Consider the following 25,928-nt stretch of genomic DNA (forward strand, 5'->3'; position numbering starts at 1 on the left):
GCAGCGGCTGGGCGCGTAGCCGCCCGACTAGCAGCGAACACAGAGCAGGGAGGGGCCGCGGATGAGCCTGCGTCACGGTTCTGGGCAGGGGCTTGGAAACCAGGGTTCACTAGTCCTGGCTGAGCCCTGACTCCCAGGAGACACGGGGGGGGGGGGGGGCGCTCTGGGGCCAGGCAGCAGCTGGCAGCCGGGAGCCAGGAGAGAGGGAGCCCTGCTTCCGCCTAGCGCAGCCCCCCTGTGGCCACAGCCAGCGGACGAGAGAGGCCGAAACGCCCTGGGTTCCAAAAGGAGCGAGAATGGGTCCATCAATGGCGGTTGTCCAGGAAAGTGAGGGATGCTGCCCCATGCACGGGGAGTCCCTGAGCCTACTCCAGGTAGGAATAAGAGATCCTCCGGAAAGGGCTTTATTCCGGAGGATCGCGCCAGTCTGGACGCGCTTTCCCCAAGCTGGAAAAAAAGCGGCGGCCATGTTTATTTAAATCCCCCGCGGATTTCCCTATTCCAAAGTTAGAAATTAGCATGCCTCTTCCGGAGAAGGGGCCAGTCTAGACGTAGCCAGCTGCTTTTGTGTAAAAACTTGCCAGCTGTCTACACTGGCTGCTTGAATTTGCGCAAGAACACGGACGTACTGTACAAAATCAGGGCTTCTTGCGCAAATACTTTCACGCTCCTGCTCAGGAAAAAGCCCCCCTGCGCGGGAATACTTGCTCAAGAGGGCCAGTGTAGACAGGGAAGAATTGTTTTGCGCAAAAAAGCCCCGATAGCCCCGATCGCCATTTTAGCTTTCTTGCGCAAAACCGCATCTAGACTGGCCACGGATGCTTTTGCGCAAAAGCATCCGTGCCAATCTAGACATGGTTTTGCGGAAATACTTTTAACGGAAAAACTTTTCCCTTAAAAGCATTTCTGCAAAATCCTGCCAGTCTAGACGCAGCCATTGTGTAGTGGGCCTAGTTAGCACATCTTGCACGGGGCCCAGTGGGGTACCTCGCCCCACCCACTCAATGGCCCAGTAGCAACTACATGGAGTGTAGCCCCCAAAGCTTGTCTCTCTCCTCACACTGGTCCAGTAATGCCAATCCTGCCAGAGGCAAGGCTGTCAGCAGAGGCCCTGCCGCATGAGCAAACGGTTCACCTCTGCTTGCACGGGAGGGGCAATACGTGGGCTTCTCCCCGTCCAGGCCAGAGACTGTCCCTACAAATCTGGCCTTGCCCCTAGACATTGGGGCCAAGGCTGGCTCCCAACCTGGGGACACTTGAGGAAAAGCCCTCCTAGCCCGCAGCACATGCTAACCTCCTCTAAGCAGCACGGGGAAGGTGAGTAGAACCAGGGAGGTGGTTTCTCCTGCTCCAGAGGGAAAAAGCCTGGGGGGGGGGTGGAGAAGAGCAGGATGCATCCCCATCCCTCTGCTCTGGCATGTTTCAGGCGATGCCCCTTTAAGAGAAGGGGTGCAGTGCGGGGGCCTATAGAGTCCATGGTGCAGTGTGTAGTGACAGGCGCCCCCCAGCCCGGGTAAGGAGGTGCCGACGCAGCAGGGAAGGACCAGGCCCGATCCAGGGGTGTGGCGAACAAAGGAAAATAACCTGAGTTGTGGTGCCTGAGAGGGAGTCACGTGCAGAGATCCCCAGGCAGGAAAGGGGCTGGAGGCCCTGGTGCCATAAGGAAACCACCCACAGGCACCAGGTAACGAGGCCCAGGTCTGGCAAGCGCCACAGCTGCAGCATCCAAGGGTCCCTCCCTCGGCACGAGGTGCGTAAGCCCGGAGCAGCGAGCCTCTGGCGTGCTGGCAAAGCCTGCCCACACTGCGCTCCTGGGACCCCGGGCGGCAGGGGCCGATACACTAGACTAGAGCCGCTGCGGGCCGCGACCGAGCTGTGCAGGCCTTGCAGTGATGTCTGCCTGGGAGTGCGGCACCTGCCCCCAGCACTGGCAAGTCCCCCGCCCGCCGGCCCCCAGCTAGTGCGCATGGTGCGCCCCGCCATGAGTCCCCCCCAGCTAGTGCGCATGGTGCGCCCCGCCATGAGTCCCCCCCAGCTAGTGCGCATGGTGCGCCCCCCGGCCATGAATCCCCCCCAGCTAGTGCGCATGGTGCGCCCCCCGGCCATGAATCCCCCCCAGCTAGTGCGCATGGTGCGCCCCCCGGCCATGAGTCCCCCCCCAGCTGGTGCGCGCGGTGCCCCCCCGGCCATGAGTCCCCCCCAGCTGGTGCGCATGGTGCCCCCCCGGCCATGAGTCCCCCCCCAGCTGGTGCGCATGGTGCCCCCCCGGCCATGAGTCCCCCCCAGCTGGTGCGCATGGTGCGCCCCGTCATGAGTCCCCCCCAGCTAGTGCGCATGGTGCGACCCCCGGCCATGAATCCCCCCCAGCTAGTGCGCATGGTGCGCCCCCCGGCCATGAGTCCCCCCCAGCTAGTGCGCATGGTGCGCCCCGCCATGAGTCCCCCCCCAGCTAGTGCGCATGGTGCGCCCCGCCATGAGTCCCCCCCCAGCTAGTGCGCATGGTGCGCCCCGTCATGAGTCCCCCCCAGCTAGTGCGCATGGTGCGCCCCCCGGCCATGAGTCCCCCCCCCAGCTAGTGCGCATGGTGCGCCCCGTCATGAGTCCCCCCCAGCTAGTGCGCATGGTGCGCCCCGCCATGAATCCCCCCCAGCTAGTGCGCATGGTGCGCCCCCCGGCCATGAGTCCCCCCCAGCTAGTGCGCATGGTGCGCCCCGTCATGAGTCCCCCCCAGCTAGTGCACATGGTGTGCCCCGTCATGAGTCCCCCCCAGCTAGTGCACATGGTGCGCCCCGCCATGAGTCCCCCCCAGCTAGTGCGCATGGTGCGCCCCGTCATGAGTCCCCCCCAGCTAGTGCGCATGGTGCGCCCCGTCATGAGTCCCCCCCAGCTAGTGCACATGGTGCGCCCCGCCATGAGTCCCCCCCCAGCTAGTGCGCATGGTGCGCCCCGCCATGAGTCCCCCCCAGCTAGTGCGCATGGTGCGCCCCGCCATGAGTCCCCCCCAGCTAGTGCGCATGGTGTGCCCCCCGGCCATGAATCCCCCCCAGCTAGTGCGCATGGTGCGCCCCCCGGCCATGAGTCCCCCCCAGCTAGTGCGCATGGTGCGCCCCGTCATGAGTCCCCCCCAGCTAGTGCACATGGTGCGCCCCGCCATGAGTCCCCCCCCAGCTAGTGCGCATGGTGCGCCCCGTCATGAGTCCCCCCCAGCTAGTGCACATGGTGCGCCCCGTCATGAGTCCCCCCCAGCTAGTGCACATGGTGCGCCCCGTCATGAGTCCCCCCCAGCTAGTGCACATGGTGCGCCCCGTCATGAGTCCCCCCCAGCTAGTGCACATGGTGCGCCCCGCCATGAGTCCCCCCCCAGCTAGTGCGCATGGTGCGCCCCGCCATGAGTCCCCCCCAGCTAGTGCGCATGGTGCGCCCCGCCATGAATCCCCCCCAGCTAGTGCGCATGGTGCGCCCCCCGGCCATGAGTCCCCCCCCAGCTAGTGCGCATGGTGCGCCCCGTCATGAGTCCCCCCCAGCTAGTGCGCATGGTGCGCCCCGCCATGAATCCCCCCCAGCTAGTGCGCATGGTGCGCCCCCCGGCCATGAGTCCCCCCCAGCTAGTGCGCATGGTGCGCCCCGTCATGAGTCCCCCCCAGCTAGTGCGCATGGTGCGCCCCCCGGCCATGAATCCCCCCCAGCTAGTGCGCATGGTGCGCCCCCCGGCCATGAGTCCCCCCCAGCTAGTGCGCATGGTGCGCCCCGTCATGAGTCCCCCCCAGCTAGTGCACATGGTGCGCCCCGCCATGAGTCCCCCCCCAGCTAGTGCGCATGGTGCGCCCCGTTATGAGTCCCCCCCAGCTAGTGCGCATGGTGCGCCCCCCGGCCATGAGTCCCCCCCAGCTAGTGCGCATGGTGCGCCCCGTCATGAGTCCCCCCCAGCTAGTGCACATGGTGCGCCCCGCCATGAGTCCCCCCCCAGCTAGTGCGCATGGTGCGCCCCGTCATGAGTCCCCCCCAGCTAGTGCACATGGTGCGCCCCGTCATGAGTCCCCCCCAGCTAGTGCACATGGTGCGCCCCGCCATGAGTCCCCCCCAGCTAGTGCGCATGGTGCGCCCCGTCATGAGTCCCCCCCAGCTAGTGCACATGGTGCGCCCCGTCATGAGTCCCCCCCAGCTAGTGCACATGGTGCGCCCCGCCATGAGTCCCCCCCCAGCTAGTGCGCATGGTGCGCCCCGCCATGAGTCCCCCCCAGCTAGTGCGCATGGTGCGCCCCGCCATGAATCCCCCCCAGCTAGTGCGCATGGTGCGCCCCCCGGCCATGAGTCCCCCCCCAGCTAGTGCGCATGGTGCGCCCCGCCATGAATCCCCCCCAGCTAGTGCGCATGGTGCGCCCCCCGGCCATGAGTCCCCCCCAGCTAGTGCGCATGGTGCGCCCCGTCATGAGTCCCCCCCAGCTAGTGCGCATGGTGCGCCCCGCCATGAGTCCCCCCCAGCTAGTGCACATGGTGCGCCCCGCCATGAGTCCCCCCCAGCTAGTGCGCATGGTGCGCCCCGTCATGAGTCCCCCCCAGCTAGTGCGCATGGTGCGCCCCGTCATGAGTCCCCCCCAGCTAGTGCACATGGTGCGCCCCGCCATGAGTCCCCCCCCAGCTAGTGCGCATGGTGCGCCCCGCCATGAGTCCCCCCCAGCTAGTGCGCATGGTGCGCCCCGCCATGAGTCCCCCCCAGCTAGTGCGCATGGTGCGCCCCCCGGCCATGAATCCCCCCCAGCTAGTGCGCATGGTGCGCCCCCCGGCCATGAGTCCCCCCCAGCTAGTGCGCATGGTGCGCCCCGTCATGAGTCCCCCCCAGCTAGTGCACATGGTGCGCCCCGCCATGAGTCCCCCCCCAGCTAGTGCGCATGGTGCGCCCCGTCATGAGTCCCCCCCAGCTAGTGCGCATGGTGCGCCCCGCCATGAGTCCCCCCCAGCTGGTGCGCATGGTGCGCCCCGTCATGAGTCCCCCCCAGCTAGTGCGCATGGTGCGACCCCCGGCCATGAATCCCCCCCAGCTAGTGCGCATGGTGCGCCCCCCGGCCATGAGTCCCCCCCAGCTAGTGCGCATGGTGCGCCCCGTCATGAGTCCCCCCCAGCTAGTGCACATGGTGCGCCCCGCCATGAGTCCCCCCCCAGCTAGTGCGCATGGTGCGCCCCGTCATGAGTCCCCCCCAGCTAGTGCGCATGGTGCGCCCCCCGGCCATGAGTCCCCCCCCAGCTAGTGCGCATGGTGCGCCCCGTCATGAGTCCCCCCCAGCTAGTGCGCATGGTGCGCCCCGCCATGAATCCCCCCCAGCTAGTGCGCATGGTGCGCCCCCCGGCCATGAGTCCCCCCCAGCTAGTGCGCATGGTGCGCCCCGTCATGAGTCCCCCCCAGCTAGTGCACATGGTGTGCCCCGTCATGAGTCCCCCCCAGCTAGTGCACATGGTGCGCCCCGCCATGAGTCCCCCCCAGCTAGTGCGCATGGTGCGCCCCGTCATGAGTCCCCCCCAGCTAGTGCGCATGGTGCGCCCCGTCATGAGTCCCCCCCAGCTAGTGCACATGGTGCGCCCCGCCATGAGTCCCCCCCCAGCTAGTGCGCATGGTGCGCCCCGCCATGAGTCCCCCCCAGCTAGTGCGCATGGTGCGCCCCGCCATGAGTCCCCCCCAGCTAGTGCGCATGGTGTGCCCCCCGGCCATGAATCCCCCCCAGCTAGTGCGCATGGTGCGCCCCCCGGCCATGAGTCCCCCCCAGCTAGTGCGCATGGTGCGCCCCGTCATGAGTCCCCCCCAGCTAGTGCACATGGTGCGCCCCGCCATGAGTCCCCCCCCAGCTAGTGCGCATGGTGCGCCCCGTCATGAGTCCCCCCCAGCTAGTGCACATGGTGCGCCCCGTCATGAGTCCCCCCCAGCTAGTGCACATGGTGCGCCCCGCCATGAGTCCCCCCCAGCTAGTGCGCATGGTGCGCCCCGTCATGAGTCCCCCCCAGCTAGTGCACATGGTGCGCCCCGTCATGAGTCCCCCCCAGCTAGTGCACATGGTGCGCCCCGCCATGAGTCCCCCCCCAGCTAGTGCGCATGGTGCGCCCCGCCATGAGTCCCCCCCAGCTAGTGCGCATGGTGCGCCCCGCCATGAATCCCCCCCAGCTAGTGCGCATGGTGCGCCCCCCGGCCATGAGTCCCCCCCCAGCTAGTGCGCATGGTGCGCCCCGTCATGAGTCCCCCCCAGCTAGTGCGCATGGTGCGCCCCGCCATGAATCCCCCCCAGCTAGTGCGCATGGTGCGCCCCCCGGCCATGAGTCCCCCCCAGCTAGTGCGCATGGTGCGCCCCGTCATGAGTCCCCCCCAGCTAGTGCGCATGGTGCGCCCCCCGGCCATGAATCCCCCCCAGCTAGTGCGCATGGTGCGCCCCCCGGCCATGAGTCCCCCCCAGCTAGTGCGCATGGTGCGCCCCGTCATGAGTCCCCCCCAGCTAGTGCACATGGTGCGCCCCGCCATGAGTCCCCCCCCAGCTAGTGCGCATGGTGCGCCCCGTCATGAGTCCCCCCCAGCTAGTGCGCATGGTGCGCCCCCCGGCCATGAGTCCCCCCCAGCTAGTGCGCATGGTGCGCCCCGTCATGAGTCCCCCCCAGCTAGTGCACATGGTGCGCCCCGCCATGAGTCCCCCCCCAGCTAGTGCGCATGGTGCGCCCCGTCATGAGTCCCCCCCAGCTAGTGCACATGGTGCGCCCCGTCATGAGTCCCCCCCAGCTAGTGCACATGGTGCGCCCCGCCATGAGTCCCCCCCAGCTAGTGCGCATGGTGCGCCCCGTCATGAGTCCCCCCCAGCTAGTGCGCATGGTGCGCCCCGTCATGAGTCCCCCCCAGCTAGTGCACATGGTGCGCCCCGCCATGAGTCCCCCCCCAGCTAGTGCGCATGGTGCGCCCCGCCATGAGTCCCCCCCAGCTAGTGCGCATGGTGCGCCCCGCCATGAATCCCCCCCAGCTAGTGCGCATGGTGCGCCCCCCGGCCATGAGTCCCCCCCCAGCTAGTGCGCATGGTGCGCCCCGCCATGAATCCCCCCCAGCTAGTGCGCATGGTGCGCCCCCCGGCCATGAGTCCCCCCCAGCTAGTGCGCATGGTGCGCCCCGTCATGAGTCCCCCCCAGCTAGTGCGCATGGTGCGCCCCGCCATGAGTCCCCCCCAGCTAGTGCACATGGTGCGCCCCGCCATGAGTCCCCCCCAGCTAGTGCGCATGGTGCGCCCCGTCATGAGTCCCCCCCAGCTAGTGCGCATGGTGCGCCCCGTCATGAGTCCCCCCCAGCTAGTGCACATGGTGCGCCCCGCCATGAGTCCCCCCCCAGCTAGTGCGCATGGTGCGCCTCGCCATGAGTCCCCCCCAGCTAGTGCGCATGGTGCGCCCCGCCATGAGTCCCCCCCAGCTAGTGCGCATGGTGCGCCCCCCGGCCATGAATCCCCCCCAGCTAGTGCGCATGGTGCGCCCCCCGGCCATGAGTCCCCCCCAGCTAGTGCGCATGGTGCGCCCCGTCATGAGTCCCCCCCAGCTAGTGCACATGGTGCGCCCCGCCATGAGTCCCCCCCCAGCTAGTGCGCATGGTGCGCCCCGTCATGAGTCCCCCCCAGCTAGTGCGCATGGTGCGCCCCCCGGCCATGAGTCCCCCCCAGCTAGTGCGCATGGTGCGCCCCGTCATGAGTCCCCCCCAGCTAGTGCGCATGGTGCGCCCCGCCATGAATCCCCCCCAGCTAGTGCGCATGGTGCGCCCCCCGGCCATGAGTCCCCCCCAGCTAGTGCGCATGGTGCGCCCCGTCATGAGTCCCCCCCAGCTAGTGCACATGGTGCGCCCCGTCATGAATCCCCCCCAGCTAGTGCGCATGGTGCGCCCCCCGGCCATGAGTCCCCCCCAGCTAGTGCGCATGGTGCGCCCCGTCATGAGTCCCCCCCAGCTAGTGCACATGGTGCGCCCCGCCATGAGTCCCCCCCAGCTAGTGCGCATGGTGCGCCCCGCCATGAACCCCCCCCAGCTAGTGCGCATGGTGCGCCCCCCGGCCATGAATCCCCCCCAGCTAGTGCGCATGGTGCGCCCCCCGGCCATGAGTCCCCCCCAGCTAGTGCGCATGGTGCGCCCCCTGGCCATGAGTCCCCCCCAGCTGGTGCGCATGGTGCCCTCCCGGCCACGAGTCCCTCCCAGCTGGTGCGCATGGTGCCCCCCCGGCCATGAGTCCCCCCCCAGCTGGTGCGCATGGTGCCCCCCCCGGCCATGAGTCCCCCCCAGCTGGTGCGCATGGTGCCCCCCCGGCCATGAGTCCCCCCCCAGCTGGTGCGCGCGGTGCCCCCCCGGCCATGAGTCCCCCCCAGCTGGTGCGCATGGTGCCCCCCCGGCCATGAGTCCCCCCCAGCTGGTGCGCATGGTGCCCCCCCGGCCATGAGTCCCCCCCAGCTGGTGCGCATGGTGCCCCCCCGGCCATGAGTCCCCCCCAGCTAGTGCGCATGGTGCCCCCCCGGCCATGAGTCCCCCCCAGCTGGTGCGCATGGTGCGCCCCCCGGCCATGAGTCCCCCCCAGCTGGTGCGCATGGTGCCCCCCCCGGCCATGAGTCCCCCCCAGCTGGTGCGCATGGTGCCCCCCCGGCCATGAGTCCCCCCCAGCTGGTGCGCATGGTGCGCCCCCCGGCCATGAGTCCCCCCCAGCTGGTGCGCATGGTGCCCCCCCCCGGCCATGAGTCCCCCCCAGCTGGTGCGCGCGGTGCCCCCCCCCCGGCCATGAGTCCCCCCCGGCCATGAGTCCCCCCCAGCTGGTGCGCGCGGTGCCCCCCCCCCCCGGCCATGAGTCCCCCCCCAGCTGGTGCGCGGTGCCCCCCCCCCGGCCACGCGGCGCCCCGGGAGCGGCAGGAAGCGACACAAAGGGCCGGGCCGGGGCGGGGCGCGCGGCGCTTCCCCAGGCGAGGGGCGCTCGGCCGGCGCGGCCCCGTCGCTCCGCCAGCCCGGCCCGGCCTCCATCTTGCGGGCGCCGCGTGCGGCCCGGGCGCGAGGCGGGGGCAGCAGCGAGGCCGGGCCCGGCACGAGGCGCCCGGGGGCCGCGCGCGCGCGCTGATTGGCCGGCGCCGAACCCCAAGAGTCGGTGAGGGAGGGGCGGGCGCGCGCGCGGGATGGCGGCGGCGGCGGGCGGGTGCGCGCGCGCGGGGGAGGGCGGCGGCGGAGCTGCGGGCCGGGCCGGGCCGTTGTGTGCCCGCGCGGCGGGGAGGGGCCGGGCCGGGCCGGGCGGGCGCTGTGGGCGGCGGCGCGCGGGGGCCGGGCCGCGGGGGGCCGCGGAGCGCGGCTCCGGCCGCGGGGGGAGGGGCGGCTGCCATTTTGCGGCGCGGCCCGGCCTGACCATTGTGCTCTGCTCGCTCCGCAGGTCGGTGCCCGCGGCGCGGGATGGAGCCGAGCCCCCCGCCCCCCGCCCCGCGCCCCCCGCCCGCGCCCGACAGCGCGAGCCCCGAGCCGCCCGCCAAGGACCCGGCCGCCTGCTACATCCCGCTGCGCCGGCTGCAGGACCTGGCCTCCACGCTGAGCGCCGCGCCGGGCCCCGCCGGGCCGTGTGTAAGCGGGGGGGCTGCCATCTTGCGGGCGGCGGCTGCCATGTTCGCGCGGCCTGCGGGGGGGCGCCATGGCCGCCGGGTGTCCCGCCTCAGCCGGGCCCCCCCCGGGCTCCCCCCGCCCCTCCCGGGCCTCCCGCCTCAGCCGGGCCCCCCCCCGCCTCAGCCGGGCCTCTCGCCTCAGCCGGGCCCCCCCGGGCCCCCCCCCGCCTCAGCCGGGCCCCCCCCGGGCTCCCCCCGCCCCTCCCGGGCCTCCCGCCTCAGCCGGGCCCCCCCCCGCCTCAGCCGGGCCTCTCGCCTCAGCCGCTGCGGGGACCCGGGGCTCGGCCGGGCCCCCCCCCGCCTCAGCCGCTGCGGGGACCCGGGGCTCGGCCGGGCCCCCCCCGCCTCAGCCGCTGCGGGGACCCGGGGCTCGGCCGGGCCCCCCCCGCCTCAGCCGCTGCGGGGACCCGGGGCTCGGCCGGGCCCCCCCCGCCTCAGCCGCTGCGGGGACCCGGGGCTCGGCCGGGCCCCCCCCGCCTCAGCCGCTGCGGGGACCCGGGGCTCGGCCGGGCCCCCCCCCGCCTCAGCCGCTGCGGGGACCCGGGGCTCGGCCGGGCCCCCCCCGCCTCAGCCGCTGCGGGGACCCGGGGCTCGGCCGGGCCCCCCCCCGCCTCAGCCGCTGCGGGGACCCGGGGCTCGGCCGGGCCCCCCCCGCCTCAGCCGCTGCGGGGACCCGGGGCTCGGCCGGGCCCCCCCCGCCTCAGCCGCTGCGGGGACCCGGGGCTCGGCCGGGCCCCCCCCGCCTCAGCCGCTGCGGGGACCCGGGGCTCGGCCGGGCCCCCCCCGCCTCAGGCGCTGCGGGGACCCGGGGCTCGGCCGGGCCCCCCCCGCCTCAGGCGCTGCAAGGGCCCGGGGCTCGGCCGGGCCCCCCCGCCTCAGGCGCTGCGGGGGCTCGGCCGGGCCTGGCTCTGAGCGCTGCGCCCGGCCGCGGGAGCCCGGGCCCGCGGAGGAAGGGAGCCGCCGGGGAGGGAGGCCGGGCGGGAGCGAGCAGCGCAACGGGGCCTCCTGGCTCGCGCGGAACATTGCGGGGCTGCGGCGCCTTTCCCGTCACTGCAAGTCCGTGAGCCGTGCAGGGCAGGCGCGGCCCTGCCGCAGAGGGGCCGATGCGGCGGTGGGAGGGATCTCCCGACACGAGCGGGGTTCTCACAACAGCACTTGACGCTTCGCACTCCAGGGCGATTTGTGATTTCGTGGGTACTGTGGAAGTTGGAGAGGGGCAGGAGTCAAATAACTTGTATGGGATTTGTTTGTAATCTTTTGCATAAACAGCAGTCTCAGGGGCTTGGCTTTCTAATAAAACACAATCCTTTTTGCGGTATTCTGGATGAATCCTTAAGATAGTTGAGTGCACTTAGTACAGTTGTATTTGGAGAGAAAAAAAATGCCATGGTTTTTAAAAAGGACCTTTTAACCAGCAGATCCTCCTCCTCTGTGCATTGTGGATGTCTTCTCTGATTTCTTTATTGGCAAAAGTGAATTCTTGGGCGTTTACATTTGCTTGCCGAACGTAGATTTTAGTCTGCATCTCATTCCCAACAGACTAGTTAGCTGTTGTCCCGACTGCAGGATCTTTACTATTACAGATGATAGTAGATAGAAATAACCAAGCGAGTCTCCCATTCTAAGCTTAGTTATGCTAACACTTAACTCCTGATTCCACCTGCTTACTTGTCTTTTGAGTATCTTTGAAGTTGTGGAAACATTTAAATCAGGAGCTGGCACTGCTATTTTGAGGTGCTGCTTTTCAGAGATGGAGTACTCTATAAGCCTTTACAACCCTGCCCTCTAGGACAGAGCTCCACCTTTATAGAAGAACTTGCAGGGAGCTTTTGTTCATGCTGGTAACTGCTTTGAGTATGCCCACAGCTTCTCAGACTTCCTGTTTTGTTAAGAATAAAGCCTCTTTGAGGATAAGGCCTCTTGCTTGTGCCTGTATGTAGCTGGTTTTACACGAAGCACTGGGCGGGATGACAGGTTCAAAGATGATGGTAGCGCCTGCAGTGCACTTGATGGGAAAAGATTTGGATTTTTTGGTTGGCAAGAAAAGTCCCATTTAAAAAGAGGCACATTGGTGTAGGCTACGTTCCTGTATTACTTAGGTGAGATTAGAAAGAATGAATGTACCATTTTGCCTGATGTAGGGCTGTGAAAAGTGGTTAACCAGTAAACAGAATGCTTACCATTAACTGGACCTTAACTGTTAACTCTGGTGGCTGGTTGGCCAGAGGGACCACAGGCCACACAGCTCAGCTGGCCAGAGTATCCTGGTCTCTGTGTGGCCGGCTGGAGGGACCTTGGCCTGCTAGTGGCCCCAGCAGGCCTGCGGGAGAGACCCTGCCAGCCAGAGTAACCTTGGTTAATGGTTAACTGGTTAAATGATAGGATTTTAATCATTTAACCAGTTAACTTTTTAAACATGATATGTGAATAGTTCTGATCTCTTTGCCCACACTACAGGTCCCGTGGGTGAGAGGTTGCTTTGCTAGAGTTCACTGCTTTTAAATGTTAAGTGCATGTTTGCGTCGGGTTGGGATGTTAAATTGAGTTTAATTTGCTAACCGTATAACAGCTGAACATTTCAGGGTTGGGGCGGCAACCAGGTGGGAGCTGGTGCACCCCAAGAGCCCATTTTTAAGCTGGCTCCCAGCTCGCACCGGGAGCTGGATCAGGACCATGCTTGTTGGTTACCCATTTACAGTTACACTCTTATATCCCTAGTATAGGGTAGACTGAACTTCTGTGTTTATCGACTGGAGTTACTGCAGGTACTATAAAGGTACCACAATGCAGTGACACCATCAAAACCTGTTGGAAAGTCAACTCGACAAGATGGTTACTGCTGTTTTTCCTGCCACCAATGTTACTTCTACTGAACTACAGCTTATTGTTTACCTTAGAAATGAGTAGCCATGTCTAGTTCTGCTGCTGATGAGTGCTTGCCATTTTAATATGTGACTGTAAGTAACTTCAGGCCTTCTGAAGCCTCTGTTGCTGTTTTTGGTCTTTGCAAGTGGAGTAAATCTGGGGAGACCACAGTGGGAATTCTAGAGACTGTACTGCAATGTGTTGTCCTTGCAAACCTCCGAGCCTCAGGCTCTTGTAAATGCAGGGCCATGTCTGTGTGCAGAGCATTGCAGGGCCAGGAAATTGTGTTCTGATTTAAAAAACAAAACAAAACAAAAAAAACCTTCATTTAAATTGTGTTGATTTATATATATTTTGTTATAGTATTTTTTCCCTTCTCCTTGACATTTTGGTCATTATAGTAAATACACCAAAATTATCTGGATTGCCAAATTAGGTTCTTAGGAAATGCTGGATTTAGGATTACTACCTAGTGCAACCATAGCATATGTTCATTGATAATGCCTTTAATGACATGGTCACATGGTGTAGTTTCCATAGGACTCTGCTGGGGTCAGGGTACAGGATGCCCAGTGCTCAGGGAATGAGGCATCTGTTCGGTGTTCCTTATCATTGCGTGTAGCCCTGTGTCTTCCTTGATATCATGCTATCCAAAGCCTGCACTACATACAGAATTACTGATTTCCTCATAGGCCTTTCTCGTTACTATACTAGCTGGCCCTCGCAGAAGTGGCATTCCTCTTTTACGGGGAAGGAGCTAATGTATTGGGAGACGCAAGGCCATATTTTTAAGAGTTAGTCAGTCATTGCACCCACTTGAGACATCTAGAGGGCACATGTGATGCTAGTGGAACAGTAGTGGGGATTGTGTTGCCAGAACCAGCTATATTGTATGAAAGGTGGACAGGCAATGGCAGTCTTCAGCTACTTGTGGGTTGGCAAATTTGAAAGGCTGTGCAGCGGCAGTCAAAAAAGCAAATCAAATGTTAAGAATCATTTCAAAAGGGCTAGGGAATAAAACAATATCTTATTGCAACGGTATAAAGTCATGGTATGCCCCATCTTGATGTGGTCACCTCAGCTCAAAAAAGATGGATGGGGAGAGGGATAGCTCAGTGGTTTGAGCATTGGCCTGCTAAACCCAGGGTTGGGAGTTCGATCCTTGTGGAGGCCATTTAGGGATTTGGGGCAAAAATTTGTCAGGGATGGTACTTGGTCCTGCTGTGAAGGCAGGGGACTGGACTCAATGACCTTTCAAGGTCCCTTCCAGTTCTAGGAGATGGGCAATCTCCATTAATTTAATGTATTATTTATTAAGATATATTGGCATTGGAAAAGGTTCAGAGGGGGCAACAGAAATGATGAGGGCTTTGGAACAGGTACCCTATGAAGAGGGACTTTTCACCTTCAAAAAGGGGACACTAACGGGGAATATGATAGAGGCCTATAAAATTGTGCCAGATATGGAGAAGGTAAAAATGGAAAAGTTATGTACTTGTTCCCATAACATAAGAATTAGGGGTCACCAAATGGAATGAATAGGTAGCAGGTTTGGAGCAAACAGGAGGAAGTTCTTTTGGTACAATGCACAGTCGACCTGTGGAACTCCTTGCCCGAGGATGTCTTGAAAACTAGGACTTTAATAGGGTTCAAAAGAGAACTAGATGGGTTCATGGAGGTTAGGTCCATCCATACTTATTAGCCAGGATGGCTAGCAATGGTGTCCCTAGCCTCTGTTTGTCCCAGGCTGCAAATGGATGACAGGAGAGGGATCAGTTAGCTGATGGTTACCTGTTTCTGTTCACTCTCTCTGGGGCATTGGCCACTTGCAGCAGACAGTATATTGGGCTAGATGGACCCTGGTCTGACTCAGTATGGCTGTTCTTACGTTATGATTTTCAGGAGGCCCTCAAAGCACTTTTCTGGCCGCCAGAACTAATCCGTGCTCAACTTCAAAATCCCAGTGCAAGCCATGGAGGAGTAAGAGCACTTCTGAAAAAGTAACAATTGTTTTTATAATAAAAAATGTTAGGTAACATAAATATAGGAATTGCTGCTGCTCCTATGTAATGGATGGCTTCTGTTCTGTGACCTCCCTCCCCTTTAATTCCTTTATTCTATGCTAGCATCTTGTTAAGTGTACTGCTATTGGAGAGATCTCTGGAAGAATCATCTAGTGCCCTCTATCAACCCTCGGTTTTCTATGGCGCAGTAACCTGAGCGGTTTGGCTTTCCGTATTAAAACAGGCAATGTGCTCCATGTGCGTGTACCTTCTGATAAGAAGAATCTGTCCACCTGCCACTATCCTTGCTCTGTCTCTCTGAAAGGCTTCCTTTGAACACTGACACTTGTCTGGAGTGGAAGATCGGGCACTCTCTTGAAAGGTGCTGTGTGTCTGGATGTCATAGGTCCTGTGCAGTAGGGTGTTAGAGAAGTGACTATGCTGTACCTTTTAAAATGCATTCATATTTTAAATTTCATGCAGAAATCTTCAAATGTGGGGATTGTACACAAGGAAGAGTGGTTCAGTGTAGGGATGTTAAAGACTAGTCAACAATCTGATATGCATTTGCTTATTGGATAGTCTTTTACCTAGTTGATTTCCCCCCCCCCCCCCTTCTCCTTTGCTGCCTCTGTGGTGGGGGGGAACGGGTACTTCAAAGTGGCAGTGCCGCACAGTTTTGAAACCCCAAGGCGGCCACTGCACAGCTGATCGGTGGATCAGATGTGTGGCGGGCTGCCCCTTTAAATTGCCACCTCCGTGCATTTCAAAGGGGCAGTTGTTGTGGAGCCCGGGGTCAGCTGGGGACTCCCAACTCACCCCGGGTGCCCTGTGGCATTTCCCCAGAACGTGGGATCAGCTGGGGAGTCCCCCGCTGACCCCCAGGTTCTGGGGAAGTGCTGCACGGAACCCGGGGTCAGCTAGGGACTCCCCAGCTGACCCCGGGCTTCTTGGCTTTGAAATGCACAAGAGCCCCCCACTGGGGACTCTTGTGCATTTCAAAGCAGGCATTACACCGGGTGCAGCCTGGAGTCAGCGTGACTTCCCTCTGCACGCAGAGTTCTGCGATCCTCCTTTGAATGGGGAGTCCCTGCTGGGGCTCTTGTACATTTCAAAGGAGGAATGCGGAAGTGTCTGTCGACTAGTCGACGGAAATTCCATCCACTAGTCCACTAACCACATTTTAACATCCTTAGTCCAGTGATGAGTGCTAGCCTGGGCTTTGGAGAGCCAGGTTTAATACCTGCTCCTCCACACACATCCTGTTTTCACCTGATACTTGTGGTGCTCAGGAAATTAGGTGTGAGCTACAGGTTTTCCTTTGCATGGTGGCTGCAAACACTGTGTTATCACTTGGTATGTTCACTTATATTTCACATCATGCAACTCAGTGTCCGATTAGTCATCTGGGCATATAGGGTCACCCAAGGTGTTCGAAGCTGAACAGATGCTACAGCTGTGAATAGCAAAACCTCAAGTGGTGTCTTCCAAGTAGTTAGAATTGGGTCACAAAAGCCATTGGCATTATGTTCTTCAGAGCACTGAAAGTATGTGTGTTTCTGCCTCAGAACTTTATTTTGAAGTCAGACTTAATGTTAAAACCTTCACACATTTCCCCTTATTTTAATATTTGAGTAACAGAAACTTTTAAACAAAATACTACTTTCTCTGTGTTTTCCACCTGTCTCATTCTTAACCATGTGTTTGAACTCAGCTTCTTTTATTACTGTGTTTATTATTTAGTTGTTTGATATTTCTCATAGAAAATCTCTTCCAAGACTTCCTTTTTACACATTTATGTAACTGGATGTGTCTGTAGTTCTCTTCTTTTTAACTCCTATTAATTTTAGCCAAGGTTTGAAATATAAGGATGTTAAGTACAGGCAGTCCCCGGGTTACGTACAAGATAGGGACTGTAGGTTTGTTCTTAAGTTGAATCTGTATGTAAGTCGGAACTGGCGTCCAGATTCAGCCGCTGCTGAAACTGATAAGCGGCTGATTCCAGGAAGCTCGGAGCAGAGCAACTCTGCCTCCGGCTTCCTGTAGTCAGCGCTGGTCAGTTTCAGCAGCGGCTGACTTGGGGACGCTTGGGGCAGAGCAGCTGGGGTGCTGCTGGGTTGCTCCAGTAGTGCCGCTCCTCGGCGCTACTGGACCAACCCAGCAGCACCCAAGCTGCTCTGCCCCAGGCGTCCTGATTCAGCTGCTGCTGAAACTGACCAGCAGCGGCTGAATCAGGACGCCTGGGGCAGAGCAGCTGGGGTGCTGCCGGGTTGGTCCAGTAGCGCCCAGAGCGGCGCTGCGGGACCAACCGGCAGCGCCCCAGCTGCTCTACCACAGGCGTCCGGAGAAAAGCCTGGTCTGCTGGGGGGGGGGGCACACTAGCTGCGCCGCCCCCCCCCCCCCCCCCCCCCCCCAGCAGACCAGGGAGACGCGGGTGGTGGACCGAGACGCACTGCGGTCCAGCCGCCCGGGTCCTCCGCGGCTTTGCTCCGCGTCTCCCTGGTCTGCTGGGGCCCCCCCAGCAGACCAGGGAGACGTGGAGCAAAGACGCGGAGCACGCGGGCAGCAGGACAGCCCAGATGCGCCGCAGCTGTCCCGCTGCCCGCGTGCTCCGCGGCTTTGCTCTGCGTCTCCCTGGTCTGCTCGGGGGGGGGAGGCTCCCCCCAGCAGACCAGGGAGATGGGGAGCAAAGCCTTGGAGGACGCCGGCAGCGGGACAGCCGTGGCGCGTCTGGGCTGTCCCGCTGCCCGCGTGCTCTGCAGCTTTGCTTAGCGTCTCCCTAGTCTGCTGGGGGGGTTCCCTCCCCCCCAGCAGACCAGGGAGACGCGGAGCAGCTTTTCTCGCCCTGGAGGGGGCGGCGGGATCACGGCGCATCTGGGCGTCCCGCCGCTCCCGTCCTCCGGGGCGAGAAAAACCCCGTTCGTAACTGCGGATCCGACATAAGTCGGATCCGCGTAACTCGGGGACTGCCTGTACTGGGTAACTGACTAATCGAATAGTCGATGCATATTTGCATCAACTATTGAATTAGTCGATGGGGCACCTCCGCCTTTGAAGTGTAGCAGCAGCCCAAGGGTTGTTGCTACACTTCAGAGGTGAAAGTGCCAAAGGGCGGGGTCAACTGGGGACCCCCCTGCTTGATCCGGGATCCCTGTGGTGCTGCCTCTTTGAAATGCACTGAGCCCAGGGTCAGTGTGGGAGTCCCCAGCTGATCCCAGGCTCCACGCTGCATTCAAAGCTGTAGCGCCACATGGAGCAGCTGACCCCAGGCTCTGTGCAGCGCTACTGCTTTGAAGTGCCCCCCCCCCCCCGCCCGCTGCCTCTGATAAAGATAGCAAGGGAGGGGAGCTACTAGCTGACTATGCTTTCCACTAGCCAAAAAGCATTTCTAATAGCCCTTCACATCCCTAGTTTGAAATTAATGTTTGTTTGATTATGGCAGAGTAATCGCAAAGACAGAGCACAACAACAAATATTTTAACCCAGAAAAGTCACGACTGCTAACTTCTTGCTGTAGTATAACTGCTACCATGGAAACCCTTTGTGGACTATTTCCAGAGAGAGGTTAGAACTTGTGGTTTTCATTGAAGACAGTTGATTGTGTGAGTTGGAGTTCTGTGATTATTTTTTTTCTTGTTACCACCATATTAACTGGACATTCCTTAAGGTACCAATAAAGCAAATACAATCAGAAATACATACAGCTCTGTAAGGTCAGTGGAGAGAGGTGACCAACCCTTTGGTTTGTGTTCAGCCTAACAAATTCTGAATGTGAACTAATAGTGTTTCTCCAAAGAACACCACCAACTTAGAAATCAGACTTCTGCATTGTTAATCTGGATGTAAATAACATGAAAAAACAACCATCATGTAACTGATTGAGCTAGGACCCTAGGCGGAGTTTATGCTTATCAGTTATACTTTTATACCCCGATTGTTATAAATCAGTGGTTTTCAATAGGGATGTAAGTGAGTAGTCGAGTACTCAATACTTGATAAGGCTAAGTTTATCGGGTAGTCGAGTACTCAAGTACTCGCTCCCTCTGTATGAGAAGTAGCAGGGGTGGGGAGAAACAGCTTAAAAGCCAGTTGCCTGCAGGGCAGTTTCCGACAGCAGCCACTGTTCCTGGGGGTCCCAGCAGGGAGCTGGGACGCACCCCCCCCCCCCCCCCCCCGGTGGACAGGGGCTGCTGCTGTGAAGCTGCCCTTGAACAGGGGCTGCTGGATCCAGTGCAAGCCGGGACTGAGCTGTGCCCACTTGCACTGGTCTGGGACCACCGTGCCTCTACATCTTAAATGGAGTAAGAGTCACAGGGCTCAGTCTCAGCTTGCGCTGGCTCCGGGAGCTACCTCTGCAGAGAAGCTCCCCTTAACTAATTGTATAGTCGATACAAATGGCATCAGCTACTCGAATAGCAGAATAGCCGTGCCTCAACATCTGTACTTTGTAATTAGGCGTCTGCAAACCAGAATCCGGTTCTGTGGATCCTGCTACTGAAGCCCTGAGTCTTAGCACCTCAGTGGGGCTGAAACTTTGAGCGCTGGTGCTTGCCTGCCATTGGGCAGAAGCCCAGAGTCCCCTACTAGGGATGTAAAATCCCATTGAATTACTAGTTCCCCAATAAAAAGGGGAGGCAGTTGGAGGGTGCACCCCGGACAAGGTACGCTCTGGACGGACTGGAGCGCCCCTGCCCGGCAGCATGCCTGGGCCCCGTGTAGCTGGAGCATCCCCTTGACCGTGGCATGTGGGGAGCTGTTCCAGCCCCCAACAGTAAACCCGAACCTCACTGATTTTAAGGGTGAGGCTTACCAGTTAACCATTCACATTCCTATCCCATGGGGCTAAAGCCGGGAGCCACAGGCCCTGCATGGCTAAAGCTCTCTTCCCCTGCGGCTGAACCCAGAAGCCCCGAGTCCCTGCTTGCTGAAGTGAGGAGGCTCCCCTCAAGCCCTGGAGTCTTTTATGGTGTGTTGGCGGAAGGGGAGGACTGGGGGGGGGGCTGAGAAACCTCTGTTATGAATAACACTTAAGATTACTGCCACTGAGATTAGGGGAGAGATTCTGTGTCTGGATGCCTCTGAGAGCACATTGTATGCAATGAGCTTCATTGCTTCTCTTGTGCAGTGCTTCAGTAGACTCGTCTTCGTCTTCATCTTCATGTGTGTCACTAACACAGCAGTGAGGCAGATTGTAAAAGATGTGACTGGGCCGCAAGGGGGAGGACGGGGTGGGGAGCTGTTGTAAGCTCCTTTACAAATGCTGAGGGCATCAGTTCACTAATAGGAAAAGTGACTGTTTGGTCCTGTCTGTAGTGATCCCCTTGCCCTGTCCTATACAATCTTGGCTAGGGGAAATGCAGGGAAAGTCATTTGCCAGTGGGGAAGTAGCACCACCTAGGGATGTTAAATACTGGTTAATTGAATAGTCGGGTAACCTCAAGAATTCTTATCGGTTACTCGACTAGTCTATAGTCCCCTGGGGCCAGGGCCGCCAGCCAGTGTGTTCCAGCCTCACTACTGAGGAGCCCCCTACCACTCTGTGGCTGCCTCTGGATCAGAGGCAGCAGTGCAGGGTGCCAGGCGAGAGCTGGTCTGCAAGGGGAGCCAGTTTAAAAACCAGCTCCCCTCGCGGACCAGCTGCCTGTCTCCCTGTGCTGCTACCTCTGATAGAGAGGCAGCAGTGCGGGGTGGCAGTAGCCCCCTGTCTAGGGGTGGAGTCTGAGCTCCCAGACCTGGTGTGTGCCGGAACTGAGCTGGGCTGCCTTCCCACCTGGCTCCTAATATACTTTAAATGCAGAGCTGCAGCAGGAGTAGGTCCTAGACTGCTAAAAAATTTAGCCTGCTAAAAAATGTACTGGCAAATGTGTGTGTGGGGGGGGGGGGGGGGGGCGGAGCATGTAGTCTATAGCATCAACCCATAAGATTTTGCTTATCTGTGAATTGGTTACACTATTACATCCCTAGAACCACCATCATTATGGTTATGTCAGGGTTCCCCTTTTAATCAAAGTCTGACTTGAGATAGAAGATCTCAATTGCAAATATTTGTTGCAGTTTCTGCACTGCTAGAATTTCCTGTAGTAGTTTGTAGTGAATAAAATTTTAATTGTGACTTTAAAAAGTGTCGCATAACTACAATGTTTCTAGTGTTCAACGTTTTCTTGGGTACCTTTTGAAGCTACAGTAGAAATAGAGCAGCCAGTTACTCAATGCAATGTGTGATTCTTTGATAGAACCATAGTGCAAGAGTATTTGATAAGTTACATGTTTTGGTTAACTATTTAGGGTTCAAAGTGTTACCTTTTTGAATGCTGACAGTGGTAGAACAGGATGGCTGAAGTTTGCCGCTATTACTGATGACTTAAGGTGAAGGACAGCATAGAAGTTACTTAGCACAAGGACTGGGGGCTTAGTGTGACACAATATATCAGACACATTGCTTGGTGCCAGGCAATGGGATTTCAGAAGATGCCAGCTAAGATCTATTCTGGTCCAACTGGACTTTTTGCTTTCCTATAGAGGCTGGGCCATGGCCAGTGAGAGCTTTAAACTATGTTTGATAGGGCAGGTGATTAAAGCCCACAGGTGAGTGGAAAAAAGACCTGGGAGAAGGGTCAGAAATTTGGGGGAGCATGGGCTGTAACAGCAGGGATAAAGGTGATACAAGATGGAAATGGGGGGTATCAACTCAGTATCTTAGATATCTGTATATTAATGTGAGAAGTATAAATATTAATAAATCATAATACTGGTAAACACACCCATGACGCAGTTGGCATTGCAAAGACTTGGTGGGATAATAAGCAAGACTGGAATGTTGGTATAGACGAGTACAGCTTGCCCAGGTAGGACAGAAAGATAAAAAGGGGGAGGTGGTGTCGAAAATGTATACCCTTGGACTCGGGCTGAGGCAGAAATAGGAGACTGGCTTGTTGAAAGTCTCTAGGTAAGGATAAAAGAGGTAATTCCATGGTAGGGGTCTACAACAGGACACCTAACCAGGAGGAAGAGGTGGATGAGTGGTGTTTATATATATATATATATATAAAATACAAATAATAAAATCATCCAAAGCCCAGGACTTGAGGGAGATGGGGGGGGGGGGGGGGGACTTCAACGCTCCAGATGTCTGCTGGGAAAATAACACACCGGGGCAGATTATTCAACTAGTTCTCAAAATGTATCGGAGCCCGTTTTGGATGCAGAATGTGGAGAAAGCTAGTAGGGGAGGGGGTGTTTTAGATGGGATACTGACAAATAGGGAGGAACTGGTTGAGAATTGGAAAGTGGAAAGCAGTTTGAGTGAAAGTGATCATGAAAATGATACAGCTTGTGAGCTTAAGGAACTAGGGGGGCAAGCAGCATGATAAAGACAATGGATTTCAAGGAGGCAGACCTGAGCAAACTCAGGGAGCTGGTAGGCAAGGCCCCATGGGAAGCAAGTATGAGGAAAAACAATTGAAGACACTTGGCAGGTTTTCAAAGCGACATTATTAAGAGCACAAGAGCAAACTATTCCATTGCTTACCAAAGATAGAAGTCTGGCAAGAGACAGCCCTGGCTTCACCAGGAGATCTTGAATGATCTAAAAATCAAAAGAGAATTTTACAAAGAATGGAAACTGGGTTAAATTACAAAAGATGAGTATGAACAAATAATGTTGCCCCTGCGTTCTGGTGTTAAAGCAAAGCATCAAATGGGGTCAAATGAGCTAGTGACGTAAAGGGTAACAAGAAAACATTCTACAAATATATTAGGAGCAAGAGGAATACCAAGAACAGGGTAGGCCTGTTAATCAATGATGAGGGAAGAACAATAATAGAAAACGTGGAAATGGCAGAGGTGCTTAATGTCTTCCCAGTTTCGGTTTTCTCCAAGAAGGTTGGTGGCGATTGGACGCAGCGTACCGAATGCCAGTGAAAATGGGATAGGCTCAGAAACTAAAATAGGGAAAGACCAAGTTGAAAATCACTTTGGCTAGTTAGTTATTTACACTTCAAGGCCTGATGGAATAACCCTAGAATACTCCAACTGATTGAGGAGGTATCTGAGCCATTAGCTACTATCTTTGAAAAGTCATGGAATATGGGAGAGATTCCAGACAAATGGAAAAGTGCACATACAATGCCCATCTGAAAAAGTAAGGACGCACCTGGGAATTACAGATCTTACATTACATTACCTTAGCTTCTGTACCCAGAAAGATAATGGAGCAAATAATTAAGGAATCTACTTACAAACATCTAGAAGTTAAGAAAGTGATAAGTAATAGCATAGATTTGTCAAGAAAGAATCCTGTCAAATCAACTGGATAGCTTTTCTTTGCCAAGGGAACAAGCCTTATAGATTGGGGGGGGGGGGGAGCAGATGATGTGGTATATCTAGACTTCAGTAAAGCTTCTGATACAGTCTTGCAAGACCTCATTGACAAATTAGGGAAATACAACCTCGATGGAACTGCTATACGATGGGTGTGTGACTGGTTGGAGAACCATTCCTGGAGTGATTCACAGTCATGCTGGCAGAGCATAATGAGTGAGGCTTTTCAGGGATCGGTTCTGTGTCTGATTTGTTCAGTATCTTGATCAGTGATTTAGATAATGGCATATAGAGTGCACTTATAAAGTTTGAGGATGATACCAAGCTGGGAGGGTTTGCAAGTGCTTTGGAGGATAGGATCTGGACAAACTGGAGGAATGGTCTGAGGCAATGGATGCCAGCCTTTTTTAGCACAATATCTCTTTTTGAATTTAAGTGCAATCCAAGATCTACCTCAAACAGAAATACCCTTGCCCTGTCTCCTTCCTGTCCCTTCTCCAAGGCCCTGCCCCTGCTCGCTCCATCCTCACTCACTTTCATCAGGTTGGGGAAGAAGGTGGTTGGGGCGCAGGCTCTGGTCTTGGATTAAGGGATCTGGAGTGTGAGAAGGGCTCAGCTGCTCTGGGGTGGCAGAGTGGGTTCTAGGTGCAGGCTGTGGGAGGGCGTTTGGATGTAGGGGTGCTTGGGGATAGGGCAGGGGCTTGAGGTAGGAGTTTGGGATGTGGGCTCCAGCTAGGCACTGCATACGTCAGGTGGCTCATGTTGGTGGTGCAGTGCCCTGGCCCTGCACCACTCCCAAAAGCAGCCAGCAAACCACCTCCATCCCTAGTCCTGTTGTGCCCCCTGTCTGCTCTGTGGAGAAAGAATGCAGAGTGGGAGAGGCCACCTTGACATCAGTGAGGGCAAGAGATGCACAGCAGTGGGGGGAGAGGCAGCTGAAGTGACAGCCTTCGACAGCCTCGTGGCCAAAGCAGTCAGGATCACCTGTCAGAGGTGCCAAGATCTGCCAGTAGATCCTGATCTCCTGGTTGGTGATCACTGGTCTGAGGTAAATAGAATGAAATTGAACAAGGACAGAAGCAAAGTTCTCCACTTAAGAAGGAAGTCAGTTCCATACATACAAAGTGGAAAGTGACTGCCTAGTAGGGATGTTAATTAGGTTAACTGACAATCGAGGAGTCGATGGGATTTCCATCGACTACTCCATTAGTTGATAAACAGTCCTGGCTCACGGCATCTCTGGAGCCCTGCGGCTCTGCCCCCCCCCCCACCCCCACACTGTGGAGGCGGTGCTGGAGAGGAGGCAGCTTTTAAGCCGGAGTGTTATAAGCAAGATGTGAGAAGTAATTTTTTCTCCACTCTGCACAGATTAGGTCTCACCTGGAGTATTTTGTCTAGTTCTGGACACCATATTTCAGGAGAGATTTGGACAAATTGGAGAAAGTCCAGAGAAGGGCAACAAAAATTATCAAAGTTCTAGAAAACGTGAGCTTTGAGGGAAGATTGAATGAGTTGGGTTTGTTTAGTCTAGAACAGAAAAGACTGAGAGGGGATGTAACATTTTTCAGGCATCTAAAAGGTTGTTACAAGGATGCAGGATAAAAAAATAATGTGGCTGTCACCTTTAGCAGCAAGATGGTGTGTGATGATTCCCCCTGTTGGGTCGCTTATTGGGGAATGAATCTGGGACTAAGGATGTTAGCGTATAGTTGTCTAAACAATTAACCGATACGCCTCGGCTTATTGGTTAATCCAAATGACTACACGTGTTCTCTCCCCCCACCCTCCCGCTCTGGCTTGCTGCCTCTGGGACTCCCATAGATTGGCTCCCACCTGCCACCTCGTGCTGCTGCCTCTGATATAGAGCATCATTGCAGGGTGGCAAGGAGCTCCCCAGGAGTGGGGCTCGGAGCACACCGGCTGCTGGCCCTGCTGAGACTTGGTGCAGTTACATGATTATTAAATTACATGCTATCTGACTGGTGCTGTTTTGAGCTAAAGGGCAGGAGCAGATTCAGAACCCTAAGTATGTAGTAGTCAGCATCAGCTCTGTGGCTGTCTCGGCTCTGGTGGAAGTGAGGAGCCCGGTCATCCTGTGGGAGCCCTCCTCTGTGCATCCTTCCCCAAGAGGACTCTTCACCAAAGCTCAATTCTGATCCCTTCCAGCTGACTCCAGCTCCCTCTTTCCGACTGAGCCTCACTGTGCTAGCAAGGTGTGCTGGTGGCCTGTGTGTTAGCAGTTCTGTGGTTGGGGTGGGGAATGGAGGGCTGGGAGGTGTCAGTCAGGACTGCCACAGGGTACAGTCATGATGTGCCGCATGCATAGCTGGCAAGGCCCAAATTAGGAAAGTGCATTGTAGCATTTCAGGAGTTTGACCTGTGCTGAAAGTTGGTGTCTCAATGGAAGGAAGAGGAGAACAATGCTTCGTGCTGGCTGAAAGAGGGAGACCTGTGTGGGGGGGGGGACGGGACGGACAGTGGGTTGGTTAGGGTTGTGTTCTGGTGTGCACTGGAGATGGACACGAATGCCTCCTGGAGCATTTCATCCGCAAAGCTATTGGCACTGGAAAGGTGGCAAGGAATGTTGGAGCCTGTTCCCTTGTGTTGCATCTTTTCAGGATTTTGGGTGGGTGGAACGTTTATTGATGGGATCTCTGTTGTCACAAAACAGTGGTGTGGGGTTTTCTTAATTATTAATAGTATGACGATCCTTTTGGCTGGCTTTAAAAAGGCATGATTCAGGACACTTGTGAGCTCCATTTGAGAGTCATCATAGACTTTAGTTTGGCACCTCAGTAATGTCACTTAAAAAAATCAAGAACTTTCCTGCATTTGTGATGGCTATAATTAACATAGCAAATTAGCTTTCATTAGTAACTCTCCCCTTGTTTCATAGTTCAAAATACTGATTTGGGGCTTCCATTTTCCACTTTTGTTCTGTCTGATTGTTTGCATGTGTAAGTTTGGAAATGTGTAAAAAGGGGGAAGTAACACTTTAAAATGTTACCAGACACTTCGTAGCCAGAGTTTGATAGAAGAGACTGGTGTGGGGAAATAGTTCCTTGGATCTTTGTGTGATGTTCTGGTGAAAAATCTAGCTACTGCTCCAACAGCTGCATG

At 57.7% G+C, this 25,928-nt stretch overlaps 1 protein-coding gene across 7 annotated transcripts in view; it reads left to right on the forward strand.

Annotated features, from left to right (window-relative positions):
- Positions 1-293: 293 nt before the first annotated feature.
- NSD1 (nuclear receptor binding SET domain protein 1) overlaps positions 294-25,928 on the forward strand; it is a 108,820-nt gene continuing 83,185 nt past the window's right edge. For 4 of the 7 annotated variants that reach the window (XM_075918710.1, XM_075918712.1, XM_075918715.1 and 1 more), the window contains exons 1-2: positions 320-374; positions 9,399-9,583. In XM_075918710.1, the coding sequence (XP_075774825.1) occupies positions 335-374; positions 9,399-9,583 (225 nt within the window). In that variant the 5' untranslated portion in view covers positions 320-334. Of the gene's footprint in view, positions 375-8,964; positions 9,123-9,398; positions 9,584-25,928 lie in introns of those variants that run through there. The other 3 variants (XM_075918711.1, XM_075918713.1, XM_075918714.1) reach the window with 3 other exon arrangements.

The sequence above is a fragment of the Pelodiscus sinensis genome, unplaced genomic scaffold, assembly GCF_049634645.1.
Source record: "Pelodiscus sinensis isolate JC-2024 unplaced genomic scaffold, ASM4963464v1 ctg124, whole genome shotgun sequence".
Taxonomy (NCBI): Eukaryota; Metazoa; Chordata; order Testudines; family Trionychidae; genus Pelodiscus; species Pelodiscus sinensis.